The following is a 27929-nucleotide window of genomic DNA, read 5'->3' as shown; positions in this document are numbered from 1 at the left end:
TGACCTAGAGTGTAATTTGTTACTACTTAATGCAGGGGCGGATTTGACTCACAGGAATTCAAAGGGATTTCATGCACGCGATGTCGCAAAACAGAATCGAAGAGGTGATTTAGTTGAGTTATATGAGTGCGCTTATACCGCAGACAGAGACGCAGGAAACGTACACGGAAATGCGGTAGAAGTAGCAACGAAGCATAATAATGAGAATGAAGATTTATCATTGTGCACACAAATGCAAAATCTTACCCTAGAAAGTGATATAACCATCACGCATACTAAAATAAATACATCTCAGACTGACATAAAGACTTTACAAAGTTATAAAACCATCATACAAAGTGATATAAATCATTTGCAAATTAACACAAACAACCCACAAAGTGATTCAAACATTTGTATAATAACACGAGTTTCTGTCTCTGACTTTGAACGCGAGATTCTGCAACAGTTAGAGCACGTAGATAACCTCGACAAAAATATTTTGAAAGGTTTCATTCCTCTAATGGTTGAAAGCCTCCTCGGTGACAGTTTGTCCCGGAGTAAACTTATCACTTTATCCCAGCGTTCACACACAAACATTAACATGACAGAAGATTCAATTGGAGTAGAATTTATTGATTCACAGATGTATCTTCAACTGACAATATTACCAAATACTGAGGGGACATGTTTCGTTCCAATCACAATTTCAATGTACAGAGTAATTGGTCATGTTCCCTTAGATTTATTCAAACTTAATTTTTATATTAAAGTTGATAAACCCTCACAGTTTAAAGAAAAACAAGGAGTGGGCAGTGTTACTCTTGCATCGGCAATAAATGATGGTGATTATAACTTAATAAAGATAGCAGTTGCAAGTCTAAATAATGTGAATGATCAAACACCAGACGGCATCACACCATTGATGTACGCAGCTTATAGAGGCAACACATTTTGTCTGGAGCTGCTTTTAGCTGAGGGAGCTAAACCAGACCTCGCAGACAGACAAGGCACCACCGCCTTAATGTTTGCTGTCCTCGCCAACTCCCCTGAATCTGTACACGTCCTACTGAACCGTGGTGCCACCTTTAACGTAATGGACGACAAGAAAAACACGGCATTCAGGATTGCTGTGTTAAAAGGATTCCACGACTGCGTGAAATTATTAAATTCTGCGTCAGAAAATGGAAAACTTAGAAACGAACGTGAAAACTGGAGCTCGGATTTAGTACTTGCGGTTGAAGACAACCATACGGAATGTGTACTGAACATTCTAGAAGCTGGTTTTAAACCTGATGCACAGGACCAGCATGGCAAGACGCCATTAGTCAGCGCCATATTGTCTGAAAACAAGGAAATCTTTGACATTCTCATCAGTAAAGGTGCAAACGTGAACCTTCCTGCTGTAGACAATGTAAGTCCTCTAATGGCCGCAGCTTGGATAGAAAATGTATACTTTCTTGTAAGACTTATTGAGATGAAAGCGGATCTGGATAGGCAAGATGTGAAGGGGTGTACAGCGTTAATGTTTGCCTGCGAGAAAGGGAACATTGAGTGTGTGAAAAAACTTGTAGAACATGGCGCGGATATAGAGAAACGAACAAAGTATGGAGAAACAGCTTTAACTGTTGCTATTTCAAATGGATACTTAGAATGTGTAAAATTAATAGAAGAGCAACATCGAAAAGTAATATCGCCTCCAGATGATGCAAAAGCCTTAAGTGAAAAAATCCTGTGCGCGACATGGAATGGGGACGAAAGTATGCTTGAAAAATATTTAAAAGAGGGCGTATCTCCTGACGACAAAAATAAAGCTGTACTTATTGCTGCAGCTAAGGGAAAATTAAACATAGTTAAAACTTTGGTAAAAAATGGCGCTAATGTGAACGTATGTGACGTATACGGAGTAACACCCGTGATGGAGTGTGTAATGGGGAACCACACTGATTGTCTGAAGGAGTTAGTGAAACAAAAGGCTAACCTTGACCATCAAAACATCAACGGCGTTACAGCGTTAATGTTGGCAGCCGTTAACGGACACGATGAATGTTTAACTATTTTAATTCAACACAAATCGAAACTACAATCAATTAACCAACAAGATGATGACGGTGTTACTGCCATGATGCATGCGACAAAAAACAACCACTTTCAATGCGTAGAACTTCTATTGAAAGCTGGAGCATCTCCCGATCGAAGGGACACAAATAAAAACACCGCATTAATGTATGCTGCTGAAAGGGGTCACACAGCTTGTGTTAAGCTCCTACTCAAATACTATGCAAACAGGAATGCAACAAACAATGCTCGTCAAACAGCATACCATTTGGCTAAAAAAAATAATCATACAGATTGCTATAAAATTTTGGAATAAAAACCGCTATAAAGGCACGCGAATCTTCAAATATAAACTTAAAGATTCTCTGGCAGTTTTCTATTAGCTACAACTTTTGCCAACTTCATAAATGTCACGATGCATCTCTCACTTTTCAATATATATATATATATATATATATATATATATATATATATATATATATATATATATATATATATATATATATATATATATATATATATATATATATATATATATATATATATACATATATATATATTTATTTATATATATATATATATATATATATATATATATATATATATATATATATATATATATATATATATATATATATATATATGCGCTCGCACACAGGCATACATACTTAAAACAACTTTATTGGTGCGGCTGATGAAGTAGAGCTCTCGTGATATGAAGGAGAGTGTGGTCAGCACTATGGCCAGCCGCCTTCGCTTTCCCTAACATGAGTTAACTACCCATCAGAGCTGGGTGGACTCAGGGACATTATAATGACTTGAACCCGAATTCGTGACTTTCGAGTTAGCAGTATAGCTTTCTACAGCTAGGCCACGCCGTCCTATTTTATTGGTATATTGAAAGATAATTAACTTCATTGGCCAAAATACCTTAAAAATTGTGCTTATCCGTTTGTAATCAATAGAATCTACTAATCGGAACAAAGAAATATTTGTTTCTTTTTATTTGTGTTTACAGTTTTGTAACTCATACAAACATGTCATGGATAGCTGTGGTTACCTTTATTATACATGCCACAGTTCTTAATTTGATAGTGATTTGTAGTGGTTACATTTTGTTTTATTTATGGCGTTTCTTAAATTTGTTTTTGCTTGTATTTGAAGTTTCTTTGAAACTATTATTATTACAATAACCAGGGTTTTAAAATAAAATAAAAAAATACTTCACATTTTGTAAAAATAAAATGCTTCTTTTCTCACGAGCTGAAATTCAAACAGACACAAATATTTTATCTTGTATTTTCTATGGGCAACGGATATATTCTTAAATTGCAGTATTTATAAAACAAATTGTAACATTTCTTTTTTAAATTGTCAGTGTTTTATGGTTGTTGCTTTCGCTAAGAAATATTAATTTTATTTCCAAGAATGATAACAATATTTAAAAAAAAGCAACTCAACAATACTTGGAAGCAATTAAACTTATGTAATAATTAATTGTATTAAAATTTTAGTTTTTGAAAACCTTAAGAATTTATCTTGTTATTTTATGTGGATTCATTATTGTGATAGCAACAGTGGCGACGCTAGGTCGGGTGTCACCGGGTGCGGCACCTCAAGGTGTCACCCCCCCCCCCCCCCGACTATTTTACTCTGTAAATTCTGCAGCTGGTGTCCCCCCCCCCCCCCCCCGGTAAAAGTTAAAGTGTTCACATTTAATACTAATGAAGTTTATCTATAGTCGGTTGTTAATACAGCTGGGTGTAGCATTGTTTTCTCTATAGTTTGAATGTTTACGTCATGTTGTCACACCCTCCCCCCCCCTAACTCTAATTAACCATTCGATGAACTGGCTAAAACATTTATTCTATAAATCTTGAATTTTTTAACATGGTGTCACCCTCATAAATGGTGTCACCCGGTGCGGTCCGCACCCTCCGCACCCGCCCCGTGACAACTCTGGATAGCAACACACATTTAGTATGTTTTCATTTAAACCATCCATGCTTTTGTTTACTCTGTATTATATAGGACTATAAGGAGCTTATTATTGAATTAATCTAGCAAGATATGCACTTTAAAGCATCATTTTGATTTGTATATAACTAGCTATTAGAAAAGTGATAATAAGTATTACATATGCTTTTTACAAATTTAAAAATGTATAGATCTGATAATCTGTGTAATTATCTGTTATATTGGCACACTTAAGATATTATTTAACTCATATACTACTGTAGTGACCTAAGTCTAAAAAACAAATTAAAAATATTGATAAAATAAATATACATTTTTAACAGTTTCACATTCACTCTATCCGTCACAGTAGCTGGCCTTATAATCTTGTCCTGAAGAAAAAATAAACATCAAGTGCCACTAGAAAACTTGGAAATATTTCAGGGAATCAAACAATGAGGCATATAACAAGCATAGGAGTTTGGACCAAACGAAAATTTAGCCTAAACTCACAAAAAGGTATGGTTTTGGGATAAGTGCAAAGTTTGTCTTAAATTAATATTTTAGTCTCTAATCTTCATCATCTTCATCATCCTCATCTTCATCATCCTCATTCTCATCTTTATCATCATCCACATCATCATCATCATCATCATCATCATCATCATCATCATCATCATCACCATTACCATAATCTATCAACACCCATACGTACAGCCTCTGCTTATTGGATTGTTATACCTCTTTCCTTCATCTCTTTCTTATTTGATCTTCTTCATATTTCTTTTAGACTTGATTGTTTTTCTTGCCCTTTGATTTTCATTTAAGGATATTCTTGAACCAATGCGTCTGCTCTTGTTCTGAACACAAGCCCCAAACAATCTCTATCTTATATACTTGACGACTCCCACTAATGCTTTAAAATGATTGTCCTTTTTTATAAACTTTCCATGATAGTGGTATTTGTCAGGACTTTCTGGATAATTCGGAAGAACGGTTGTTCTGAAAAGCTTTTAGTTTATTAATTGTTTTTGCATTGGTCGTTTACCTACATTCCGATACAGCGACTTTTAAATTGCTTTCTTTCCAATTTCCACATATTCTGTAGAATACCAAAATATTGGCTAGTTCCCAAATTCTAATTATTTAATTCTTTGAAGCAGTCTCCATCATTTGTGACTCCAATTCCCAAATATATAAATTCCTACATTTCCTCTACTTGTTTTGTCTTTAAAATTGAGTGGTTATTTGACTTAGGCATTAAACAATCGCTGATGATATTATATATATATATATATATATATATATATATATATATATATATATATATATATATATATATATATATATATATTGTTTTATATCTGTTTTTTCCATAAGCCGTCTTTATATCCATATCACAGAAGTTTCTTTTTATATGTTTTTGATAACAATATACTGACAGTTTATTTTTGAGGTTTAAATTAAAATATTGTCTCATTAGTTAAAATACCGTTTTAATTGAAGTAATTAAGCTAAAATCATAAATTGCTAACACATATCTAAACTACATTCCACAGACTATGGGGACGACATAAAAGCTATGATCAAAGCTGGCGACGAAAAAGGCGTTGTGCAGTGGTGCAGAAAGAAGCACGATTGTGTAGACCAAACAGACAAACTGGGTAACACTCCGCTGATGTGGGCCGCGAGGGCAGGTCAAGATAAAATTGTCAAGATTTTAATAGACCATTCAGCTGATGTTAAGCTGGCCAACAACAAAGGCATCACAGCGATCATGTTTGCGCTTTTCTTCTCTCACAAAAAGTGCCTGGATGTTTTGCTTAAACAAGCAAGCGACCAACTAGACAGGGTGAGCCAGCATTGCGGCACTGCTCTGATGGTGGCTGTTTGGAAGGGAGACTGGGATTGTATGCAGATGTTGTTGAGGGCGGGGGCTGGTGGGAACATATCGAGGGGAGACGGAGCAAGCTGTCTCATGTTCGCTGTGTTAAGAAACAATCTCCAAGCTGTGAAAGAGATTATCGTGCGCGGTGTTTACTCCGACCAAGCTTACAAAAACGGGTTGACACCTCTAATGCTGGCTTCTGCTAGAGGTTATGATGATATTTTGTGGGCGCTAATGAAAAATGGAGGCGCGGAAGCGCGATTGACTGATGACGATAAACGTAACGCGTTAATGTATGCATCAAGGGCAGGTCACGTGACTTGTGTTAAACACCTCATCAAAGCCGGGTCAAAGGTTAATGACCAGGACAAGTTCGGCCTAACGGCTTTGATGTTTGCCGTCTACGAGGGACACGACAAAGTGGTGCAGGAACTGATGACAAAAAACCCCGACTTAGAAACAAGAAACGAAGACGGTGCCACTGCCTTGATCATTGCCGCTGTGAGAGGTCACGTGAAGAGTCTGGAACTTCTCGTCAACAACGGAGCCGATCTAAACGCACGTGATAAACTAGGTCAGACAGCGCTGATGTACAGCGCCATATACGGGAGACTGAAATGTGTTGAGCTACTCACTCGATTAGGAGCGGATACAGATCTGAAAAATTGTTCAGAGGAAACTGCTTTAATGCTGGCTCTACGTTTTGGAAAAGTCGACTGCGCGTTAAGTCTTATAGAAACAGCAGGTGCTGATGTTAACTTGCCTGACAAAAATGGAACGACTCCTTTGATTGAAACCGCAGCTTCGAACAACGTCGAATGTCTGATAGCGTTGATAAAAAATGAAGCGGAAGTGAATGGGTGTGATTTACAAGGTTATACCGCGTTAATGGAGGCGTCGGTTTTCGGGTATACGCAGTGTGTTCAGGTGTTGGCTCCGTGCAGTGACGTGAATAAAAGAAACGGGAGTCACGTGACAGCACTGATGCTGGCGAGTGTTTACAACCGGGGCGACTGCGTGACGTGTCTACTGGCGAACAAAGCTGAGGTGGACGCCACGGACCAAGATGGCGCCACCAGTCTTATGCTAGCCTCGGGTCAAGGTCATCTAGACAGTGTGGAGAGGTTGCAAAAAGCCGGGGCGGATGTCGAAGTGGAGGATGGTGATGGCGTCACGGCTCTGATGAGGGCGTCGATGCATGGGTACAGTCACGTGGTACGGTATCTGTTAACATCAGGGGCCGCGCCCAACCGCAAAAACGCACACGGGGTATCCGCGCTCACCTACGCTCAAGCTTACAACCACGAAGAGTGCCTACGACTGCTCACATTGGCCAGTCAGACCAAGTCACAAAAATCCGCTGCCGTCTCCACGCTGATATCGTGTGCCGGCCAAGGAGACGAGAAATCGCTGAAGGATTGTTTAAACACCGTTGATGTCAACTGGTGCAACGAGCTTGGAGAAACAGCTTTGATGCATGCGGCGGTCGCAGGCTCGGTCCAATGCCTGGATTTGTTAATACAAGCAGGCGCTAGCGTGAACCAGGCGAATCTTGACGGGCAGACAGCTTTGTTTATGGCGAATATAAAAAACAACACACGGTGCATTGAGTTGCTTTTACAACACGGAGCTGACGTCAACGTTCAAGACACGTTTGGAGTCACGGTACTCATGGACGCAGCGGGAAATGGAAATTTTGAATGTCTTAAGATGCTAATGAAGCGAGATTTGAACATAGACAGGAGAGATCATGACGGGTATACGGCTTTAATGCGAGCTGCGAGGGTAGGGGCCGCCCAGTGTGTGGAAGAGTTGCTGAAGAGTGGAGCTGATTGCACGCTATGTAACAGCGATAACATCAACGCCCGAATGATGGCTGAAAATTTTCAGCACGAAAGCTGTGTTCAAATATTTGATAAGTTAAAGGGATATGGAACACCTGTCTAAGTGTGGACGTTAGTTCGTGGAATAATGGACATTTATTTTGCTTGTGATCTAGACCATTTAATTATGGACATTTATTCTACGTGGGATCTGGAACATAGAATTATAGACATTTATTCTACGCGTGTTTTGGAACATAGAAATATGGACTTTGTTCTAATTGAGATCTAGATTATAAGATTAAGTTATTTATTTTAATTAAGTAGAGGTATAAACACATCCTGGATAGCACTAGAAAAATAATTACTGACATCACAAAAAGGACTTGTTTTAATGGGTTTTTAAAAAATGTTAACGACATACAATTTTAACATTATTTTGCCTACAGCTATATTGTACATTTACATCTCAAATACCGTAAACATGTGACCACACTCCTGATCTAAGCAAATAAGTGTTTCTGGATTTCCTTTATCTTTATGAATAGGTATAATAAATAGGTAACATAAATAGGTTTGCACTTGCTTATTTAATTTTTTTTAACGCAGTTGTTTAGATAAGTGAATTACCTAGTGTAACCTAGTGTAACCTAGTGTTACCATGATCAATGGGGATAATTTAAACCTTATGTGGGACCGCAACGGTTGATGTTATTTTTGTGCTCTTCGGTGAGCAATGTTTCCCCGTGTTTCCCATATCATGTGACCTCTGGGTATCTGTGTAGTTGCGACTGTATTGACAGGATTCAAACTCCAGGCTTCCGGTGGTCATGACAGTATGCTGCCATGGACATAGAGTAATGTATATAGAATATAGACATAATGAAGGTACAGTGATTTTATTTTATCATACTAGTGCCGCATGTTGCGGCCTACATGATGTTAAAGGCTATATGAAAATGCAATGTTGAAATTAAAGTTGTAATTGCAATTCTAAGGAAGTCTAGGAAATTGAATACGAAATTGAATACGAAATTGTAATTGTCAGCCCGTAAATACTCTACACCTCAGAGGGTGACCATCACACCTTATCCACACTGAGGCAGTGTTACACCTGGTGTTATTCACGCCAAAGCTAATTTCCAAACAGTTCCTAGAAATCTATTAGATAATTAGGCTAGTATGTTGGCCGTCTGCTACAATCTACTTTTGTTAGTGATAAGAGTATGATTATAATTATGGTTTCAAACAAATATGAAGAAATTAAAGTTTTGAAAAAAAGTGCCAATCGTAAGAATTATTTTGTTTTAATTATTTGCAACAAGGGGCTTAAAAATAATAACAGATATTATAAATCCATCGAATGTGTTTGTTTTGCTATGTCGAAGTTTCTTTTAACCACGAAGGGAAGTAATTATCGTACGTAGTACAATAAATGGGTAATATCATTGTTATCGCCCTTAAATGGTTTCATCACTAATAAAACACTTGCATTACTTTAACATGGTCCAAAGTTTCCAATTTTGCAGCTAGTGTAAAGCCAATATATATATATATATATATATATATATATATATATATATATATATATATATATATATATATATATATATATATATATATATATAATATATATATATATATATATATATATATACATATATATATATATATATATATATACATATACATATATATATATATATATATATATATATATATATATATATATATATATATATATATATATATATATATATACACACACACATATATATATGTATATATATATATATATATGTGTGTGTATATATATATATATATATGTGTGTAGCCTATAAATACAATATTTACAGGTAATATTTATCAAATATCAAAATCACTATGAAAAAATGTGCTTTGTTTGTAACTGAGATTTTTACGACGGCTGCCTGGATGGCTCTTGTTGTAGTCAATGCGCTACCACATTTTGTACATTCATAATGAATTTTTATATTCAACTCTCTTTGAATTGCATAATTTAAAAAGTGATTACCGTTCGAAAGTTATGAGAGGCATTTTTACCCTATTTTACCCATACTCTCTAGGCTAGCTTCATACCTCGTCACCGACTCCGATCTGCCCAGCCCCTAACCATTGTAAAGATGACTAAAAGTACCTGCTATTTACCAAAAAATAAAAACCTTAAGGGAATAAATTTATGTACGAATATTTTTATTTCCCTCATTGGTAGCATAACATCAGACTCTCTCCAATCCCCTAATTACATAATCTATGTACGACACCTTTTACAGTACTTGTAATTGATTGTAGTTTTTTTTTTAGAATTGTCTCATAAATTAAATATTTTGTGTATTTAAAATAACAATGGAAGCAAAATTGAAAAATAAAACTATTACAACGGTTTTTATCTTTAAATATAAAATCAGACGGTCTGTATTAAATCTTCCATCTAGTTGAGTTACTATTCTGTTAATGGATAAGGGCAAGACTCAATCCTCTTGAATATTCTAGAAAGTAGAAATAACAGCAGGCGACCGGCGCTAATCAACACACATGCGCATGCGCGTCGCGCTGACAGCGACAAGTTGGCCGCGCGCTAGACAGTGAAGAGTTCAAAGAAGAGTATCGATACGTAGGGGAATCGATGTTCTACCACCAAAGAAGGTTGGCTCGGATAGAGTTTATACCTGTGATTTTAACCGCTCGGTTTAGAAAACTGTGTTTAGGTATTTCAAAACAACACTTAGTGGAATAAAGACTAGGCTTAGCGACATAAAAAAGGCAAGTTTTGAAACTTATTTTTTAATTTGTTGTTTTTTTCTGCTGCGGGTCTTTCTCTTGTTTGTTTAGAAGTTGAAATAAGTTGTATCATGTTTAACACGGACGTTCTTATGTATTAATTGAACTTGTTTTAAGTTTTGTTGTTCTAGACAGAAAATACAAATAATTCATTTAGTGAAATAAATAATGTTTAGCTGTTTGCATGCGTGTGTAGTGTGTGTGTATGAGGGGGGGGGGGGGGAGAAGGGATAAACATCAAGTCTAGAAAACGACGAGGATTATATGTTCATGTCTGCTTCTGCCTTTGAGTACATACACGCACATGTAAAGATACAATACACGTAGGTATGCTTTCCAAATTCTTATGTGTGTATCAGAGGCGTAGCGACCCTTCCCGGCGCCCGGGGACAAACTTTCGATTTGCACCCCCCCCCCCCCTCGAACTTTCAATTTGGCGCCCCCCCCCCCTAAGGTCGGCGCCCGGGGACAGATGTCCCGCCCACCCCCCCCCCCCCTCGCTACGCCTCTGGTGTGTATGCTAGTCAAGGTTGACAGTATCCTATACTTTAACCCTTTAACTTGCATATAAAAAAAAAGTCCGGAAGAAGTGATCGTGTTATCAAAGACGATCACTATCTACTGCATGACCGGAAGTCTGATGAACCACGTGGTGCAAGAGTTCTCTAGTCATCCATTCCCCCTCCCACCCCACCATTTGCTGGTATTAGTGGGTGTTTTTTTTCCTGGCCATGCATATTTAATTGGCCACTGGGCCAGTTAGTGGCCCGAGGTAACGAGCGAGCAGGTCCGGAGTGAAGAGATAACGTCGTTAGATGCTGTCGAGACAAAAAAAAAACGTTTTTTACCTGATGTCCGGTAATTGGATTAGGGTTAAAAGGATCTGGGCATGCCGAGGAAGAAAGTCGAGGTCTCCGTGTTCTAATGGTACTCGTCGACTCTCCGTACCCAACTATGTGTATGCCTGGTCTAACGGATAGCTTAAGGGGGTCGTCCATAAATGACGTCACGCTCGTAGGGGATGACGTCACACTCGTAGGGGTGAGGGGGGGGGGTTCCGTAATTTTGTGACGGCGTTTGATGAGAGAAAGGTGGGGGGGGGTGTGTTCAGATGGTGCGACGTCAAACTTTTGCATTATAAAAGCGATGTTAGAAAACAAGTTTTAGCCGTTATTTCGCGTTTTAGAAAACTGTTTAATAAATTGTAATAGGAATTGTTTAAAATACTCAGTGTTCAGACACGATTTTGGAGCAATATCGATGCTTTTAAGAAAAATTTAACTCCAGTTTTGAGGGGGGTGGGGTAGGTGGTTGAGGTGTGACGTCATTTTAGGGTGGTGGTGGGGGGGGGGGGGGCTGGCGTTTTGTGACAATGTGTGACGGAGGGGAGGAGGGGAGGTAAAAATCGTCAAAAAAAAGCGTGATGCCATTTATGAATAACCCCTTACATTATAATCTAAACGGAATTCTAAAAATAGACCGAATCCTAGCAATATCTCTAAGGCTGACCCCTGACAACAAAAATGCTTTAACTCGATGGTGTTGAAGCACGTTTATCTACGATGCACGTTACAGATACATGGATGCAGATAATAGATAATCTAAATGGAAATTCTTGTACAGCCGCTGGTAAAGGATAATAGAAAGGGAGAGCACTTTTCTTCCCCATTATCCCTTGACCAAAAAATTAGTTTACCGAAATAGAGAAATTGTTTTTGTTAAAATTCACTAATCCTTTTGATGATTTGTCATTGACTTCTCGCGAAATTGAAACAGACAATTTGATTAGTGCGTGAGTTTTTGTGTGTTTGTGTGCATGTTAGTGTATTGATACAATGAGGTAGCTCTACAATTCAGAGGCGGAGCGAGGGGGGGGGGGGGCATATGTCCCCGGGCGCCGACCTGAGGGGGGGGGGGGGCGCCAAAATGGGTTGGAAAAACAAATTGAAAGTTAAATCAAAAGTTTTTCCCCGGGCGCCGGGAAGGGTCGCTACGCCTCTGCTACAATTTCATGTCTATTGCTGACACCCAATCCCCCCCCCCTTCCTTCTTTATATTCTATTAGAAAGTCAACTACTCTACCTTAAGATTGATATAGAATTCTCCTGTCTGTCGTATCTTTTTGCTATTTGTCATGTCCAGTGTATTAACCAACATTCTCAATAGTTTAAGAAAAATCCTTGTTATTTTAGAAAACCAAAGACTCTACCTTAAATTAAAAAAAAAACCAAACTCATTTTTCACAACGTAAATAGATACCCAAATAATAAAAAAAACTTGAACTGGACAGAAAAAAACGAAAAACGATCTATACATTTGTATTGATCAGTCTAGCATTAAGATGAAGTGATTCCGGTAACCTTCTCACCGATATAGCATAGACCACGGTCTATGGGCTACTGGAGGCTCAGATAACCCTCTCTACAGTCCAGCATAGACCACGGTCTATGGGCTACTGGAGGCTCAGATAACCCTCTCTACAGTCCAGCATAGACCACGGTCTATGGGCTACTGGAGGCTCAGATAACCCTCTCTACAGTCCACCATAGACCACGGTCTATGGGCTACTGGACGCTCAGATAACCCTCTCTACAGTCCAGCATAGACCACGGTCTATGGGCTACTGGAGGCTCAGATAACCCTCTCTACAGTCCACCATAGACCACGGTCTATGGGCTACTGGACGCTCAGATAACCCTCTCTACAGTCCAGCATAGACCACGGTCTATGGGCTACTGGAGGCTCAGATAACCCTCTCTACAGTCCAGCATAGACCACGGTCTATGGGCTACTGGAGACTCAGATAACCCTCTCTACAGTCCAGCACAGACCAGGGTGACGATTGGTAGGATATTGGACACGAGCAGTGACTTACAGTAATGAATGGGACGCCACTCCTGTATCCCATCAGTACATTTCTGTTGGCTAGTGGTGACGAGGATAAACTATTTACCTCGAATATGATGAAGTGTCTAATAGATAAACATGTATATATACATGTATATATATATATATATATATATATATATATATATATATATATATATATATATATATATATATATATATATATATATATGTATATATATATATATATGTATATATATAAAGATGCCCAAATGAAAATGGAAGTGGGAAAACAAAGTCAATTTATTGATAGACTAAAGAAAGTGAATCTTAACATCACACTTGGTGGATATTTTTGTAATTAATCCTAACTACAGGAATAAGAATATTTTTAAAGCTAGTTCCAAGCTACACGAGGAGTTCTAAAGCTAGACCCGTCAAGCAAGAACATTGCTTTAGCTAAATTTATAACGTCACCACGTCTTCCTGGGTCGACCCCTACGTCGCCATTTCTTTTTGGGTCGACCCCTGCATCGCCAGCCTATAGCAATCTGGTAGCAACTGATACCCAAACATATGCACGTATTTTGTGAAAACACAACATCACCAATATCATCAGTTCTGAGATATCTTCATCCAAGATGTTGTAGACTACTTATTCAATTAGTTTATTCTCAATATACTTTGCAATACTTTCTGCTAGATAACAAAGAACACCAAAAGTAACATTTTAAAATAAACCGGGAGTGATCTCCCCTAAACTTTCTCGAATATTCTAATATAACACTACGTGGGATGTCAACTCGGAATATAGACATGATTTTTGTTTACTTAAACTTTTAAAAATAGAATAAAATCTAGTAGAAAAAAAATTGCGCACCAAGCGAGCACCAAAACCAAATGTGCGTAATAGTGCGCAATATTATTAGTACTTTATAAATTTACATGCGTTTTTGAGAAATCGGAAATAGCGTAAATTAGTACTTCCGGTCAACGGAAATTACTCAAAATTTGATAGAAGGTAGAGAATTAGATCTTTTACTTACATGTGAAATTTCATTTATCTATCTGAATTAGTACTCAAGTTATAAGCTTTTGAAAAATTCAAAGTAGAAAAAGTACCACTTCCGGTTATCGGAAATCGCTCAAAAGTTGATACGGATCTACGATTTTGATATAATACTTATATATGAAATTTCATCAACCTAGCTGTAACGGTACTCAAGTAATCGTGTTTACACACAGACACACAGACACACAGACACACACACACACACACACACACACACAGACATACGGACAAGATTGCAGAATGATGTTTTTCCGTATCAGTGAGGTGTAAAACGTCGAGATTTGTAAAAATCTCGATTTTTTTTTTTGCACGATTACAATACTTTCTCTATACTACGTATATACGAGAAAGTAAAAATGATGAACAAGAACTGCAATAGGTGCAACAAAACGTTAACGTGTTGAGAATTATATCATTTAGCAAATAGTGATTTTTGAAAATAACAAGACAATTGCAAACCAAATACATTAAAAATTATTTTTGACATATTCCAGTGAGAGATTTTCCTTCCTAGTTTGGTAAGTTCTTACCCAGACTTCATCTTATCTCATTTTCACTAACCTAAAGTAAAATCTGTAGTTTTTTTCTATCATCGTATGAGCGATCTAGGGTTTATTTAGAGTGATATCAAACACAGTAGTGAATAAACGACTTAAGGAGACACCCATGTTTTTTCTGACATATTTTGACAAATGAGCTAACTTGATTAGATGGAGTCCTACAGTAAAGTGGGGTATATACAACCTAGCTGTATTATGTGGGTGATATTTGACGTAGCTGTATAAAGTGGGGTGTACTTTACCTAGCTGTATTTGGGATCTAAACATGATTTAGAGTTGACCATCAACACTTGACGTTCATGGCTGGGGATATTATGTTGAGTGTTTAACTTTTGCTCTTTGAATTTGTGACTCTCACTCTTTTGCTCTTTGACTTTATGGCTTCTCGACTATTTTTCTCTTTGGCTCTTCGACAACTTGGCACTTTGTCTCTTTGTATATCTGGCTTTATTACTCAATGTTTTTTTTTTCATTCTGCTTATTTTAGTAAATCTCTATGTTTGTATATTTAGATCTAGCCCTATGACTCTCTGACTCATTCCGTGTTTAAGTCCTAGAATTTGTGCTTTGTCTCTTTAAGTCCTAGAATTTGTGCTTTGCCTCTTTGACTTTTGGTCTCCCTGAGTGAGTACACATTCAATGATTTTTAAATAACAGAGGAATTGTGGGATTGTACGCTCGGCTCCACTCTCTCATTCACTCTCGCAATGTTTTGTCTGATACGATGGTGACCCATTGATGGTGACGCATTGTTCGATGGTGACCCGTTGTTCGATGGTGTACTTTTCTGACTCATACTCTTGTAATGAGATGTTTTAGTGTATTTTGTGCAGTTCTGAATCCAAAAATATATCCAACACCAATAACGATTATTTTTTAACATTAGTAATATCTTTATAACAACCCCTCTCAACAAAATCTGTTTGTCAACCAACCTAAAACACCAGCAACTCTCCTCTCTGTATGCTAACATGTGCCACGTGACCGGACACGCCCCCCTTCCTGAACCAGTAGACGCCATGACAGTTTAATCAGTTCTCCAGCTTGACCGAAAGCACCATGAAATTTGACCCCCGCCATCAACAGATCAGCTGATTACCGTAATCCGAGCCGGGCCCTTGATTAGAGTACAATGCCCAGTAAATAATGTCGTATTTAAGTACCGTTGAGGTCCCGCGACATAAGGGCTTTGAAGGCCCATCCAATAATGGAAGCGGGGCTTTGGTATTGAAAGATTAAAAAAAAAAAGATAAAAAAACGATAGTTACGCTTTGTGAAACTGTTACTGAAAATGGAACAGAAATAATATGTAACAACTGGATATTTATTATTAAAAAAAATTAAAACAATGATGTTGATTAACCTTATTTTTTGGTTTTTATTTAATTCGCTGAATATTGTTTAATTTTAGAAGCGGAATTTTGTAACTTGTACATTAGCGTATAGTTAGTGACGTCACTAGTGTGTGGAAATGAAGGGGTTAAAATAGCCACGGGACGCCTACAGGGTGTGTGAATGATTCCTCTTATTCAACCCGCTAAGGTGTATGTCGAGAGCAACGACTTACGTTATAGACATAGACCACTTATAGACACATAACCACACGATATTTCATAGACAGACCACATGACACATAACCACATAACAAGTCTTAGACATTGTCAACTTGATAAACAACCACTTGATGTGCTGTAGGCATTGGTAAGTCATGTACATTGACCAATGTATGCGATGTTTGTTTACATTTTCAATGAGAAAATGAGAGAAAAAAAACGAATGGCTTTTTACTTTTTTTTTCCAAATTTTGATTAGTTACCAAAAACACTTACTAAAAACATGAAATATATCAAATCTTAATTAGTCATCATCAGTTCCCGTTCGTGTCCAAGACACATGGGGCAGGTGAAGTAGAGTGTATCTGCTTAAGAGACCTCGGCATATCAAAGGATAGCGAATCTGCATTAATCATACAAAAACCACACAATCAGTTTTAATAACATCGCACAGGATGATTAAAATTATGAAATTTAAATGAGCTATCGTGTTTATTCCGGGTGAGCACCATAGTCTGTCCGTCCTTCCTTCCACCGTTTTATCAGTTTAACGCTTCGTTAAAATTTGTCATGAGTGAAATTTAAAATAATGTACACACATCAGCTTGAACATGTAAAAAAATTTAAAGCTGCGAAAGTACAAAAAAATAAATCACATGTATATGTCATACTTTTACTTGGTTAAATAATCCCCGGGGTATTTTAATAGCTTGTCATTTTAAAAGTACTTTATTGAGAGAGGCGTGATATTTAAGATATTTAACTCAAATTACTTGATCTTCTTTGTCGTTAAATGCTGACAGATTTTGCTTGACACAATTTGAAATGTATTAGGCCAAAGAGTCAATGTCAACAGCATATCAAGTGATCTATATTAAGTGAAAAATGTATATGACATGAGGTTATGTATCAAGCGATCAATGTATATGATATACCATGTTGTTATATGTCCTAAAGCATTAAAAATGTTGTCCTCCTGATATAAAATTATTTAAAACATGACTTCTAAAAAAACAATTAGAACATTTTTTTAAATAATCATGCTATAGATTAATACCTGAATATTTTTTTTTTGCGTTTACGGCAACAATGCTATTTGTTTACGTCAACACGAAATTTTAACCTGAATAAATAAACCGGGAGTGATCTCCCCTAAACTTTCTCGAATATTCTTATATAAAATAACAGGGGATGGGAACTCGGGCTATAGACATGATTTTTAATCCATTTTAAATACTTAAAGTTTTAAAAATAGAATAAAATCTCGTAGACAAATTAATTGCACACCAAGTGAACGCGAAATAAAAAAGCGCATAATAGTGCGCAATATTATTATTACTTTTAAAATTTACATTAGTTTTTTGAGAAATCGGAAGTAGCGTAAAGTACTACTTCCAGTCAACGGAAATGACTCAAAATTTGATAGAAGGTAGAGAATTAGATCTTTTACTTACGTATGAAATTTCATTTATCTATCTGAAATAGTACTCAAGTTATAGGCTTTTGAAAAATTCAAAGTAGGAAAAGTACCACTTCCGGTTATCGGAAATCGCTCAAAAGTTGATACGGATCTACGATTTTGATTAAATACTTATATATGAAATTTCATCAACCTAGCTGTAACGGTACTCAAGTTATCGTGTTTACACACGGACACACACACACACACACACACACACACAGACACACAGACATACGGACAAGATTGCAAAATTATGTTTTTCCGTATCAGTGAGATGCAAAACGTCGAGATTTGCAAAAATCTCGATTTTTTTTTTTTGCACGATTACAAGACTTTCTCTATACTTCGTATATACGAGAAAGTAAATATAACCTTAGTAAATCAAATGTAGCATAAGCCGTGTATTTTTAGGCCTTTTTTAAGCGCAATTTCCATACTGGGGGATTGCGATTATTAACTCGTCATTTCTGGATGGATGGATGTATGGATGTGTGTCCGCAGCGTGTCCGCAGCTTTAAGTCGTATCTCCTCCTCAACGAAGCAATATCGAGGACTAGTCCCAAAAGCAAATATGTTAAGCAAGTTCCGAGGATGAACATAGGCCAAAAAAATTTCCGGAATTCCTTCCTGGATTTCCCGGAAAAGCCAAAAAACCTCGAAAAAAAAATGCAGTTTTTGGCCCATATCTCGGCAACCAGACCACTTAGCGACTTGAAACATTTACCAATCGATTCCTGCCATAATTTAGAACAATATTGCCGAAGAAAGTTTTCAAAAATATCCTTTCGTTCGGCCACAAAAAATTAATTAAGAATTTTTAAACTGAGCATCGTGTAGGCCTAGGATGATTTAGCGCAAAGCGCTGAGGTTCGAAAGGATTTTACCATAGCAAATGAGCGGAGGTTCGAAAGGATTTTTTTTCGACTGATACGGGAGGCTAGCCTGTCGCGACGTGGGATCGTTCGCGTCACTGCGCGCGGCAAGAGAGAGAGAGAGGCGAGCTACGCGTCGCTCGTTTTTTTCCACGTGCTAATGTTTACAAACAAGAGGGCGGGTTTTAATCATAGTCAAATACTGATATAAACGTTTTAATATTTGGGCACCGTTGCTGAATATATGATTTATCTTGATTTAAAATTGTTATGGATAACATAAGGAAATTGCGCTTAAATTGTCACTAGACTTTTTATTAACTTGTTTTACTCAAAAACTATTTCGGTAAGTATTCTTATGACCCTTAATTTTTTACCCTCAACTTTTTAAGACAATATGATTTGGTTATCGATGTATAAATAATTGATAGAGGGGCATCTTATTAAAATCATCGGATGCCATTAAGTCTGGGACTAACCTACGGATTCCGGCTAGTACCAATTTCGTGCCTTTCTCAAGGAGCGACATCTGTACGGGCATGAGTAAAGCGATGTTTATCTACTGTCAGATCTTTATATTTATACAAGGAAAATCAAAACGTGGATACCCAGTAGGCTACATTAGTTTTAATATTGTGAAATATCCTAGGTGTTTTACTACGATAACTAAATATTTTTATAAGCTCCAGCACATAATGGCTCTTGATTTTGGAAAAGCTTCTCACCCTAACTAAAGGTCAATGAACATATATTCAAAATAAGTTAACGTATGGCAAAAACAACATTTTAAATAAAGAAATATTTTTGTAAATAAATCGTGTCGTATAATAAAAGTAAAAGAAACGTCGGCCATCAATTTGTTGTTTACAAATCTAAGCTTTAACACGCCTTCTGAGCGTACAGCAAATCGCAATTTATTTACCCATCTCACGGCTTAATTAATTAAAACCTTGTTGATTAGGATTTGTAGGTCCGGGTAAAAAAAAATAATCTGTGATCATCAGATTAAAAAAAAAAGGTTGTTGAGCGATGTGTTTTTATCTTCGCTCATCAACGTTAACCTTTCAACGTTACCGTGCCGCCGATGTTAATAATTACAGTTTGTCGTGATTTTAATAGTGGGGAGGGTTTTTTAAATTATTTTTTTTCTGCGCTTTCGTGGTCGATGAATTTTTAAATTTAAACTGTGAACAAATGGGATTTATAATCAAATGAGATTAGTTAAATACAGAGGTTGTTTTAAAACTATAACGAATGGTTGTGCCGCTAATGGAATAGACGATTATCCGTTTTCAAATGGATGTTTTTTTTTTCTTGTCTGCTGTGGATGGACATGCTCTGGTCTTAATTGTTTTTTTGTTTTTTTTTTGACGTTGTTTTTAAATTAATTGTAATCTTGGTTTAGTCTCGATTATGTTTGATCCTGTTTGATGTTTGTTTGGGGAACTGTGTGTGAAGGTCGTAACGACGGAAGATTAAGTAGTGCTAATACATGATTGGTTCTGTCAGTGGCGTAGCCAGGATCGTCTCAAGGGGGGGGGGTAAATTTTTACCCGGGGACAAACTTTCGATTTGCACCCCCCTCACACTTTCGATTTGCACCCCCCTCACACTTTCGATTTGCACCCCTTCATACTTTATATATATACCGAGGGGTCTATGGGGGGGGTTATCACCCCCCCCCCTAACCCCCACTGCCTACGCCACTGGGCTCTGTAGTAAAACTCATCGTTTGAGAAGCGATGTGATTAATAAATGATTGCTTCTGTAGTAAACTCATCGTTTGAGAAGCGATGTGACTAATAAATGATTGCTTCTGTAGTAAACTCATCGTTTGAGAAGCGCTGTGATTAATACATGATTGCTTCTGTAGTAAACTCATCGTTTGAGAAGCGATGTGACTAATAAATGATTGCTTCTGTAGTAAACTCATCGTTTGAGAAGCGCTGTGATTAATACATGATTGCTTCTGTAGTAAACTCATCGTTTGAGAAGCGATGTGATTAATACATGATTGCTTCTGTAGTAAACTCATCGTTTGAGAAGCGCTGTGATTAATAAATGATTGGTTCTGTTGTAAACTCATCGTTTGAGAAGCGCTGTGATTAATACATGATTGCTTCTGTAGTAAACTCATCGTTTGAGAAGCGCTGTGATTAATAAATGATTGCTTCTGTTGTAAAAGCCGTCGTTTGGGAAACTATGTGATGGCCAGTTAATTGTAACGCGATTTAATTGTTGATCCTAGTGTTGCTGTTCTTATGGTACTTCTAGGTAAGCTGGCTGGTCCTATTTCTGTAAATGGGTGGTACTATAATAGTCGGTGTTAGTCGTACTAGAATTAGTGTCCAATTTGGTTGTGTTAATGTTACCATGATCAGAGTACTACAATAGTCGGTGCTAGACCTACAAGGACTAGTGTCCTACAAGGACTCGTGTCCTACAGTTATTGATGTGTTAGGGGTATTTGATCAGAGTACTACAATAGGCGGTGTTAATCCTACTAGAATTAGTGTCCAATATTAGTTGATGTGTAAATATTACCATGATCAGAGTACTACAATAATTTGTGTTAGTCCTACAAGGACTAGTGTCCTACAAGGACTAGTGTCCTACAGTAGTTAATGTGTCAGGGCTAACCTGATCAGAGTACTACAATAGTCGGTGTTAATCCTACATGAACTAGTGTCCTACAAGGACTAATGTCCAACAAGGACTATTGTCCTAGAGTAGTTGATGTGATAGTGTTACCATGACCATGACGTGTAGCCCATCTTTGTGATGCCAGCATTCAGGTAGCTTCCCCAGGTGTTTCTTGGTCAGTTTCTCCAGTGTATGTGGATCCCACTTCAGTACTTGCCTGACGAAACTTGACGTCAATGTATATTACGTCTATATCAGATTTCAAACCTACGACCAAATCCAAATTAAAATAAACGTATTTATAACACATGATTTCATAAGGCTTTCATATGAAATTACAATATTTAAATATTTATTTATTTAAATATTTATTTAGAAATGTTTTGAAAATGAGGAGGAGGGGGGGTGTTGTAAAAAATTTGTATGCTCAAGTATAATATTAAAACAACACATTAATTGGTTAACGTCTATCAGCATGTTGCTATACGGCCTAGCTTCTGATCTAGCAGTACTCATGTATCGACTGGCAACAAAAAAACAAAACAACAAACCCCACTGAACTCAATCTCCAGCTGTCGGAATCCAATGGATTAACGACGTGATTAACATAAATCAACTGGATTAACAAAAGGAAATTGCACACAGAGGTGTCTTCTTTACGCGTTTCTGTTATAAGCTATTGAACTCTCGTTTTGCTATCTGGAACATATAACACTAGATGAACTTTATGGTGTTTACACACTGCTCAGTTTAGTACTCAACACACGTAAACATGCTAATACTGCCACACTTAGCACACCAACATTGTGTCTTACCTAACACACCAAGTCTGTGTCGAATCTAACATACGCACCCCTACACTACACCGAGTCTCGTGCCTAAAACGTCAACACCTAACACACTTACAGTGTTCCAAACCTAACACACGAACAACATTCTACACATAACACACCAGGAAACACGTGAAACTCCAAAGTCAGTATTACACTAAAAGTAAAGCCGAGTTATATTATATAACACACCAAAACTGCGCCAAAACAAACACACCAATCAAACTCGTAAATCTGCATATTTAAAAACAAATAGTTAATTAGCAATTATTTTAATGACGACACAAACAAAACAAGCCTTTCAAAAGACAAAACACAATTTTATTCCCCTCATTTCGACCTAAAAACAAAATAACACCCCCCTTCTCCACCGCTCCTCTTTCACCGCCCACTCTAGCCCCACCTCTCATTGTACAAATCGAAAATCCCCCCCCCCCCAAACCTTGTCTATTGCTCGCTATCTTTACGCCTCACATCATCTTCAACAGTTTTATTTTCCAATCCTCAGAGCAGATTGTCTCTTTCTACGGTTGGTGCAAGACTACCCCTCCCTTCCCAGCGTATTGAATTCCCCCTGTTTAGAGTTGGGGAAAAAACACTAGTGAGAGAAAATTTAGCTACGAACCAACAAAAACTAGTGAAAAATACGTTGATGAGAACCCTTGAAAAATAGTGGTATAGTAGTCTAGCTGGCAAGTTATTTGTACCGTTGGGCTGAGCCGGTACTGAAAACAGCTTTAGAAGAGTCTTTAGAACTTGTTTGTTAAGTGGTAGTATAAGACAAAAGTTACTTGCGTAGAAAACATTAAAATATTTGGTCAACCGTATCTAATTAATGTATCATTACCATCATTTGTTCCTGTTCGTGCCCAAGACACACGAGGGGCAGATAAAGTAGAGTTCCTCTGTTTCCATTGATTCCCTAACGTGAGACAGGTAGCCTACCTATCAGAGCTGGGTGGACTCATGGACGTCCATCATCCTCCAGCCCAGGATCCGAACTCGAGACTTTTGGGTTAGCAGTTAACCACTCTACAGTTTCACCACACCGACTCTAATTAATGTATGGTTTGATTTTTTTAAAGACACCACATATTGCGTGTTTCAAATGGAATGTGTCTTACATGCTGAGGGAGAAACGAAAGTCTGCTACAGACACAAGAAAGTGACTCGCACGTGACACGAGTGTCCAATTTTAGGTCGAACAAATCAACTTTCCCTTGTCAACATCCATCTGTCTTTTAAAACCCCTTTTAATTTTCTTTTGTAAACATTGCTCTGTTTGATAATGTTCCTGTCTATTAACTTTCCTCTGTCTGTCATCGTTCCTCTGTCTTTTAATTTTCCTTTGTCAACATTCCTCTGTTTGATAACTCACTGTTGTCATCATTCCCCCTTCTTTTAACTTTCCTTTATCAATATTCATCTGGTTGATAACTTTCCTTTGTAAACATTTCTCTGTTTGATAATTTTCCTGTCTATTGACTTTTTTGTCAACATTTAATTTTTCTTGTTTTTTTTTTCATCGCCAGTCAATATTTATGTTTGTTTATTGTTAACTTTCCTCTGTCAACATTCCTCTGTCAAAATTCCTCTGTCAACATTCATCTGACTTCCGTAGAGTTACAAAGGCGGTTTACCATCTTTCGGCAGACGACCCAACAGACCAAACGACACAGACGAGAATCGATTTTGTGGTTTTTGCACCTTTTGTTGGCTCTCAAGATAATCCAACAGAATCCGATTTTTATTCGATTATTTTTTTCTTTAATATCATTCCAATCGTCTTCTTATTTATCCCTACTTCATGTTCAGCAAGACAAAAAAAGTTACAAAATCAATAGTTCCCAAGGTCACATAACATTGTAAAAAATAAACGAACGCATTAATCCCTTTAATAAAAAAAAATCTATCGAGCCACTTACATTGATCTATTCGCCCATGCCGCCAATTTGCGAGCCATTTATTTCAATCATCCCAGCGGTCTAAGTGGATAGGGACCAAAAAATTGACCCTTAGATTACCTCACTTGGACAGTCTGTGTACATACACTGGTAGCACTGGTAGTGCAGACGGTGGAATGTGGGACTTAAAATGGTAAAAAAAGTAGTGTAATATAATTTGATTTTTTTTTCCAAATTTTCCAGGGCCTTTTTTGGTGTTTTTTTTGGAATGCTTAATGTATCTGTATATATTTTTGTATATGCCTTTCTTCCGAATAGCTTACAACAATACTACTCGTAGCAAATAAATAAAAATTTTATCACCCCCCCTCCCCCCATCCCTTCACCCAGTCCTAATATATTGAAACGTAATAGAGACAGGGGTCGGTGTGGTCGAGTCGGTAAAGCTCATAGTTACTAAACCGAAAAGTCTCGAATCCTCGGGCAGATGAGGCTCGTTAGCTGGAGACAGCCACTCTTCTAAGAGAGACAACTCCAAAATTAAACAACTGCTACCTTGTAGTTCTTGGCTGGACAAAGGCTAGGAAGCAAATCCAAAAAGAAAAGCAGGCTGAAATAGGAGTCAAGGCCTCAATGGCGCATAACCAGTTAACACGTATACTTAATTGTGTTGGAAGGAATCCCTTCGAATACTAAAAATAAGAACGAAGAAGAAGAAGTAATATAGACTGTAAATGTCTAAAGTCTAAACAGTATTTTTTAAAAATGTTTCTCTCCCCTAGGTGTGACGTCACCAATGGTCCTGAGGTATAGCCACTATCTCCTGATGGACCGTGCGGCGGTGAAGACGACTGGTCAGCTCCCTGACCCCCTGCTCGAGCCCTTCACCCGCTTTTTGCTGGAGGCCGTGGACCTGGGTGTCACCAGCGTCGTGGTTCAAATCCTCGCCTGCAACCTTAAAGACTGCATCTACTAACGCGGGGAGGTAATTCAACCTGAAGGACTGCATCTACTAACGCGGGGAGGTAATCCAACCTGAAAGACTGCATCTACTAACGCGGGGAGGTAATACAACCTGAAGGACTGCATCTACTAACGCGGGGAGGTAATGCAACCTGAAAGGCTGCATCTACTAACGCGGGGAGGTAATTCAACCTGAAAGACTTCATCTACTAACGCAGGGAGGTAATCCAACCTGAAAGACTGCATCTACTAACGCGGGGAGGTAATACAACCTGAAGGACTGCATCTACTAACGCGGGGAGGTAATTCAACCTGAAAGACTGCATCTACTAACGCGGGGAGATAATTCAACCTGAAAGGCTGCATCTACTAACGCGGGGAGATAATTCAACCTGAAAGGCTGCATCTACTAACGCGGGGAGGTAATTCAACCTGAAAGACTGCATCTACTAACGCGGGAGGTAATTCAACCTGAAAGACTGCATCTACTAACGCGGGGAGGTAATTCAACCTGAAAGACTTCATCTACTAACGCGGGGAGGTAATCCAACCTGAAAGACTGCATGTACTTACGCGGGGAGGTAATGCAAAAGACTGCATCTACTAACGCGGGGAGGTAATTTAATCTGAAAGACTGCATCTACTAACGCGGGGAGGTAATGCAGGCCTAAAATAAACACAAAAAATGTATCCGCGTTCACATACACCAACATATATAATTCTTTTCCTTTGTTAACTCGAAATCGATAAATAAGAGCTAACAAAGTATAACTTTATTATTAATATTATTAATAACTTTCACAATATTTTTTAAGACATCGATAAACATCGGCTTACACAACACAACTTTATTATTCATGTTAATATTAATACATTTTCAAGATATTTTTCTTCATTATATACACAAGAGCCATGAGCACCCAAATTACATTTTGCTCCATATTCTCCGTGATGTTCATATTTAATTGCCCCTGACAGCGGGCTCCCGACAATGTTGACTGGGTAAACATGGCCGCCATAAATTCTGGAGCACCATGGGAAACGTAATCCCGCAGCACGACCACCTCGGTTGTTTCCGGGAAGATAATTTCACCACAGCAGAAAACAGCCAATCAACGATGAGATTATGGGAGGTAAATCATCGACGAAAAAAACTCATTTAAACGAGAAAAAAAAAACTACTAGAGAATATTGCGTGCGGTATTTAAAAAGTGAAGAACAAAAAAAGCACGTCATACTTGAAAAAAAAATTCAAGATGAAAATATTTAAACTTAAGACTACTTCCGGCGACAACTCCGGGATTTCCCGTCCCAACCAGCTGTTACTGGTTCAACTGGTTTTGATGTGGATGTTGTCAATGACGTCAGCTGTACACCACGCCGACTGGGGATCGGTCCCTTGTGTGGCGATGAACAGTGAGGATACAATCAAATGCATGGGCGAAAACGTCACTTCCGTCCCTACCACGTTGCCGAGCAACATTACACAACTGTAAGTAGCACATGTGTTGTCATTATAACCTTTGACCCCCCAGCATTACACAACTGTAAGTAGCACATGTGTTGTCATTATAACCTTTGACCCCCCTATATTATACAGCAGTTAAGTAGCCAATGTGTTGTCCTTATAACCTTTGACCCCCCATCATTATACAATTGTTAGTAGTCCTTGTCTTGTCCTTATAACCTATAGCCCACCCCGCCCACCATTACACAGCTGTAAGTAGCCAATGTGTTATTCTTATTGCCTTTGACCCCCACCCCTTCCCAACATTACACAACTGACAACAGTCAAGTTGTCTATGCGTTGTCCTTATGATCTTTGACCCCCACTTTCCAACATCCTATAATTTTAAGTAGCCCCTGTGGTGCCCTTATAACATTTGACCTCCATCCCCAACTTTAGACAGCTGTAAGTAGCCAATATGTTGTTCTAATAACTCACCCAACAATTAATCCACTCACCCAACAACGAATCCACTCACCCAACAACTAATCCACTCACTCAACTAATCCACTCACCCAACACCTAATCCACTCACCCAACAACGAATCCACTCACCCAACAACGAATCCACTCACCCAACAACTAATCCGCTCACACAACTAATCCACTCACCCAACAACAATTCACTCACCCAACAACTAATCCACTCAGCAATCCCTCAACAACTAATCCACTCACCCAACAACTAATCCACTCACCGAACACCTAATACACTTACCCGAAAACTAATTCACTCACCCAACAACTAATCCACTCACCCAACAACTAATCCCTTAATCCAGCAAATAGGTCACTCACTACAAAACTAATCCACTCACCCAACAACTAATCCGCTCACTCAACTAATCCGCTCACTCAACTAATCCGCTCACACAACTAATCCACTCACCCAACAACTAAAACACTCACCCAACAACTAATCCACTTACTCAACTAATCTGCTCACCCAACAACTAATCCGCTCACACAACTAATCCACTCACCCAACAACTAAAACACTCACTCAACAACTAATCCACTTACTCAACTAATCTGCTCACCCAACAACGAATCCACTCACCCAACAACTAATCCACTCACCCAACAACTAATCCACTCACTCAACTAATCCACTTACCCAAAAACTAATCTTCTGACCTAGTAACTAATCCGCACGCTGCTCCTTAAAATCATCATGAACTAAACACGTGATACATTAACTTTAATTATT

The 27929-nt window shown here is 37.9% G+C and overlaps 1 protein-coding gene across 1 annotated transcript; it reads left to right on the top strand.

The window, feature by feature from the left end:
- Positions 1–177: 177 nt before the first annotated feature.
- Positions 178–25225, top strand: LOC131942721 (serine/threonine-protein phosphatase 6 regulatory ankyrin repeat subunit B). Its single transcript, XM_059302642.1, has 3 exons — positions 178–2222; positions 5553–7724; positions 25032–25225. Exons 1-3 carry the CDS (start codon positions 233–235, stop codon positions 25223–25225), a joined length of 4356 nt encoding a protein of 1451 aa, XP_059158625.1. The 5' UTR covers positions 178–232.
- Positions 25226–27929: the final 2704 nt, after the last annotated feature.

This window comes from Physella acuta, unplaced genomic scaffold (assembly GCF_028476545.2).
Source record: "Physella acuta isolate Inbredline_101_S28 unplaced genomic scaffold, ASM2847654v3 ptg000421l, whole genome shotgun sequence".
In the NCBI taxonomy this organism is placed as follows: Eukaryota; Metazoa; Mollusca; class Gastropoda; family Physidae; genus Physella; species Physella acuta.
This window is presented reverse-complemented; position numbering and strand designations above follow the sequence as displayed.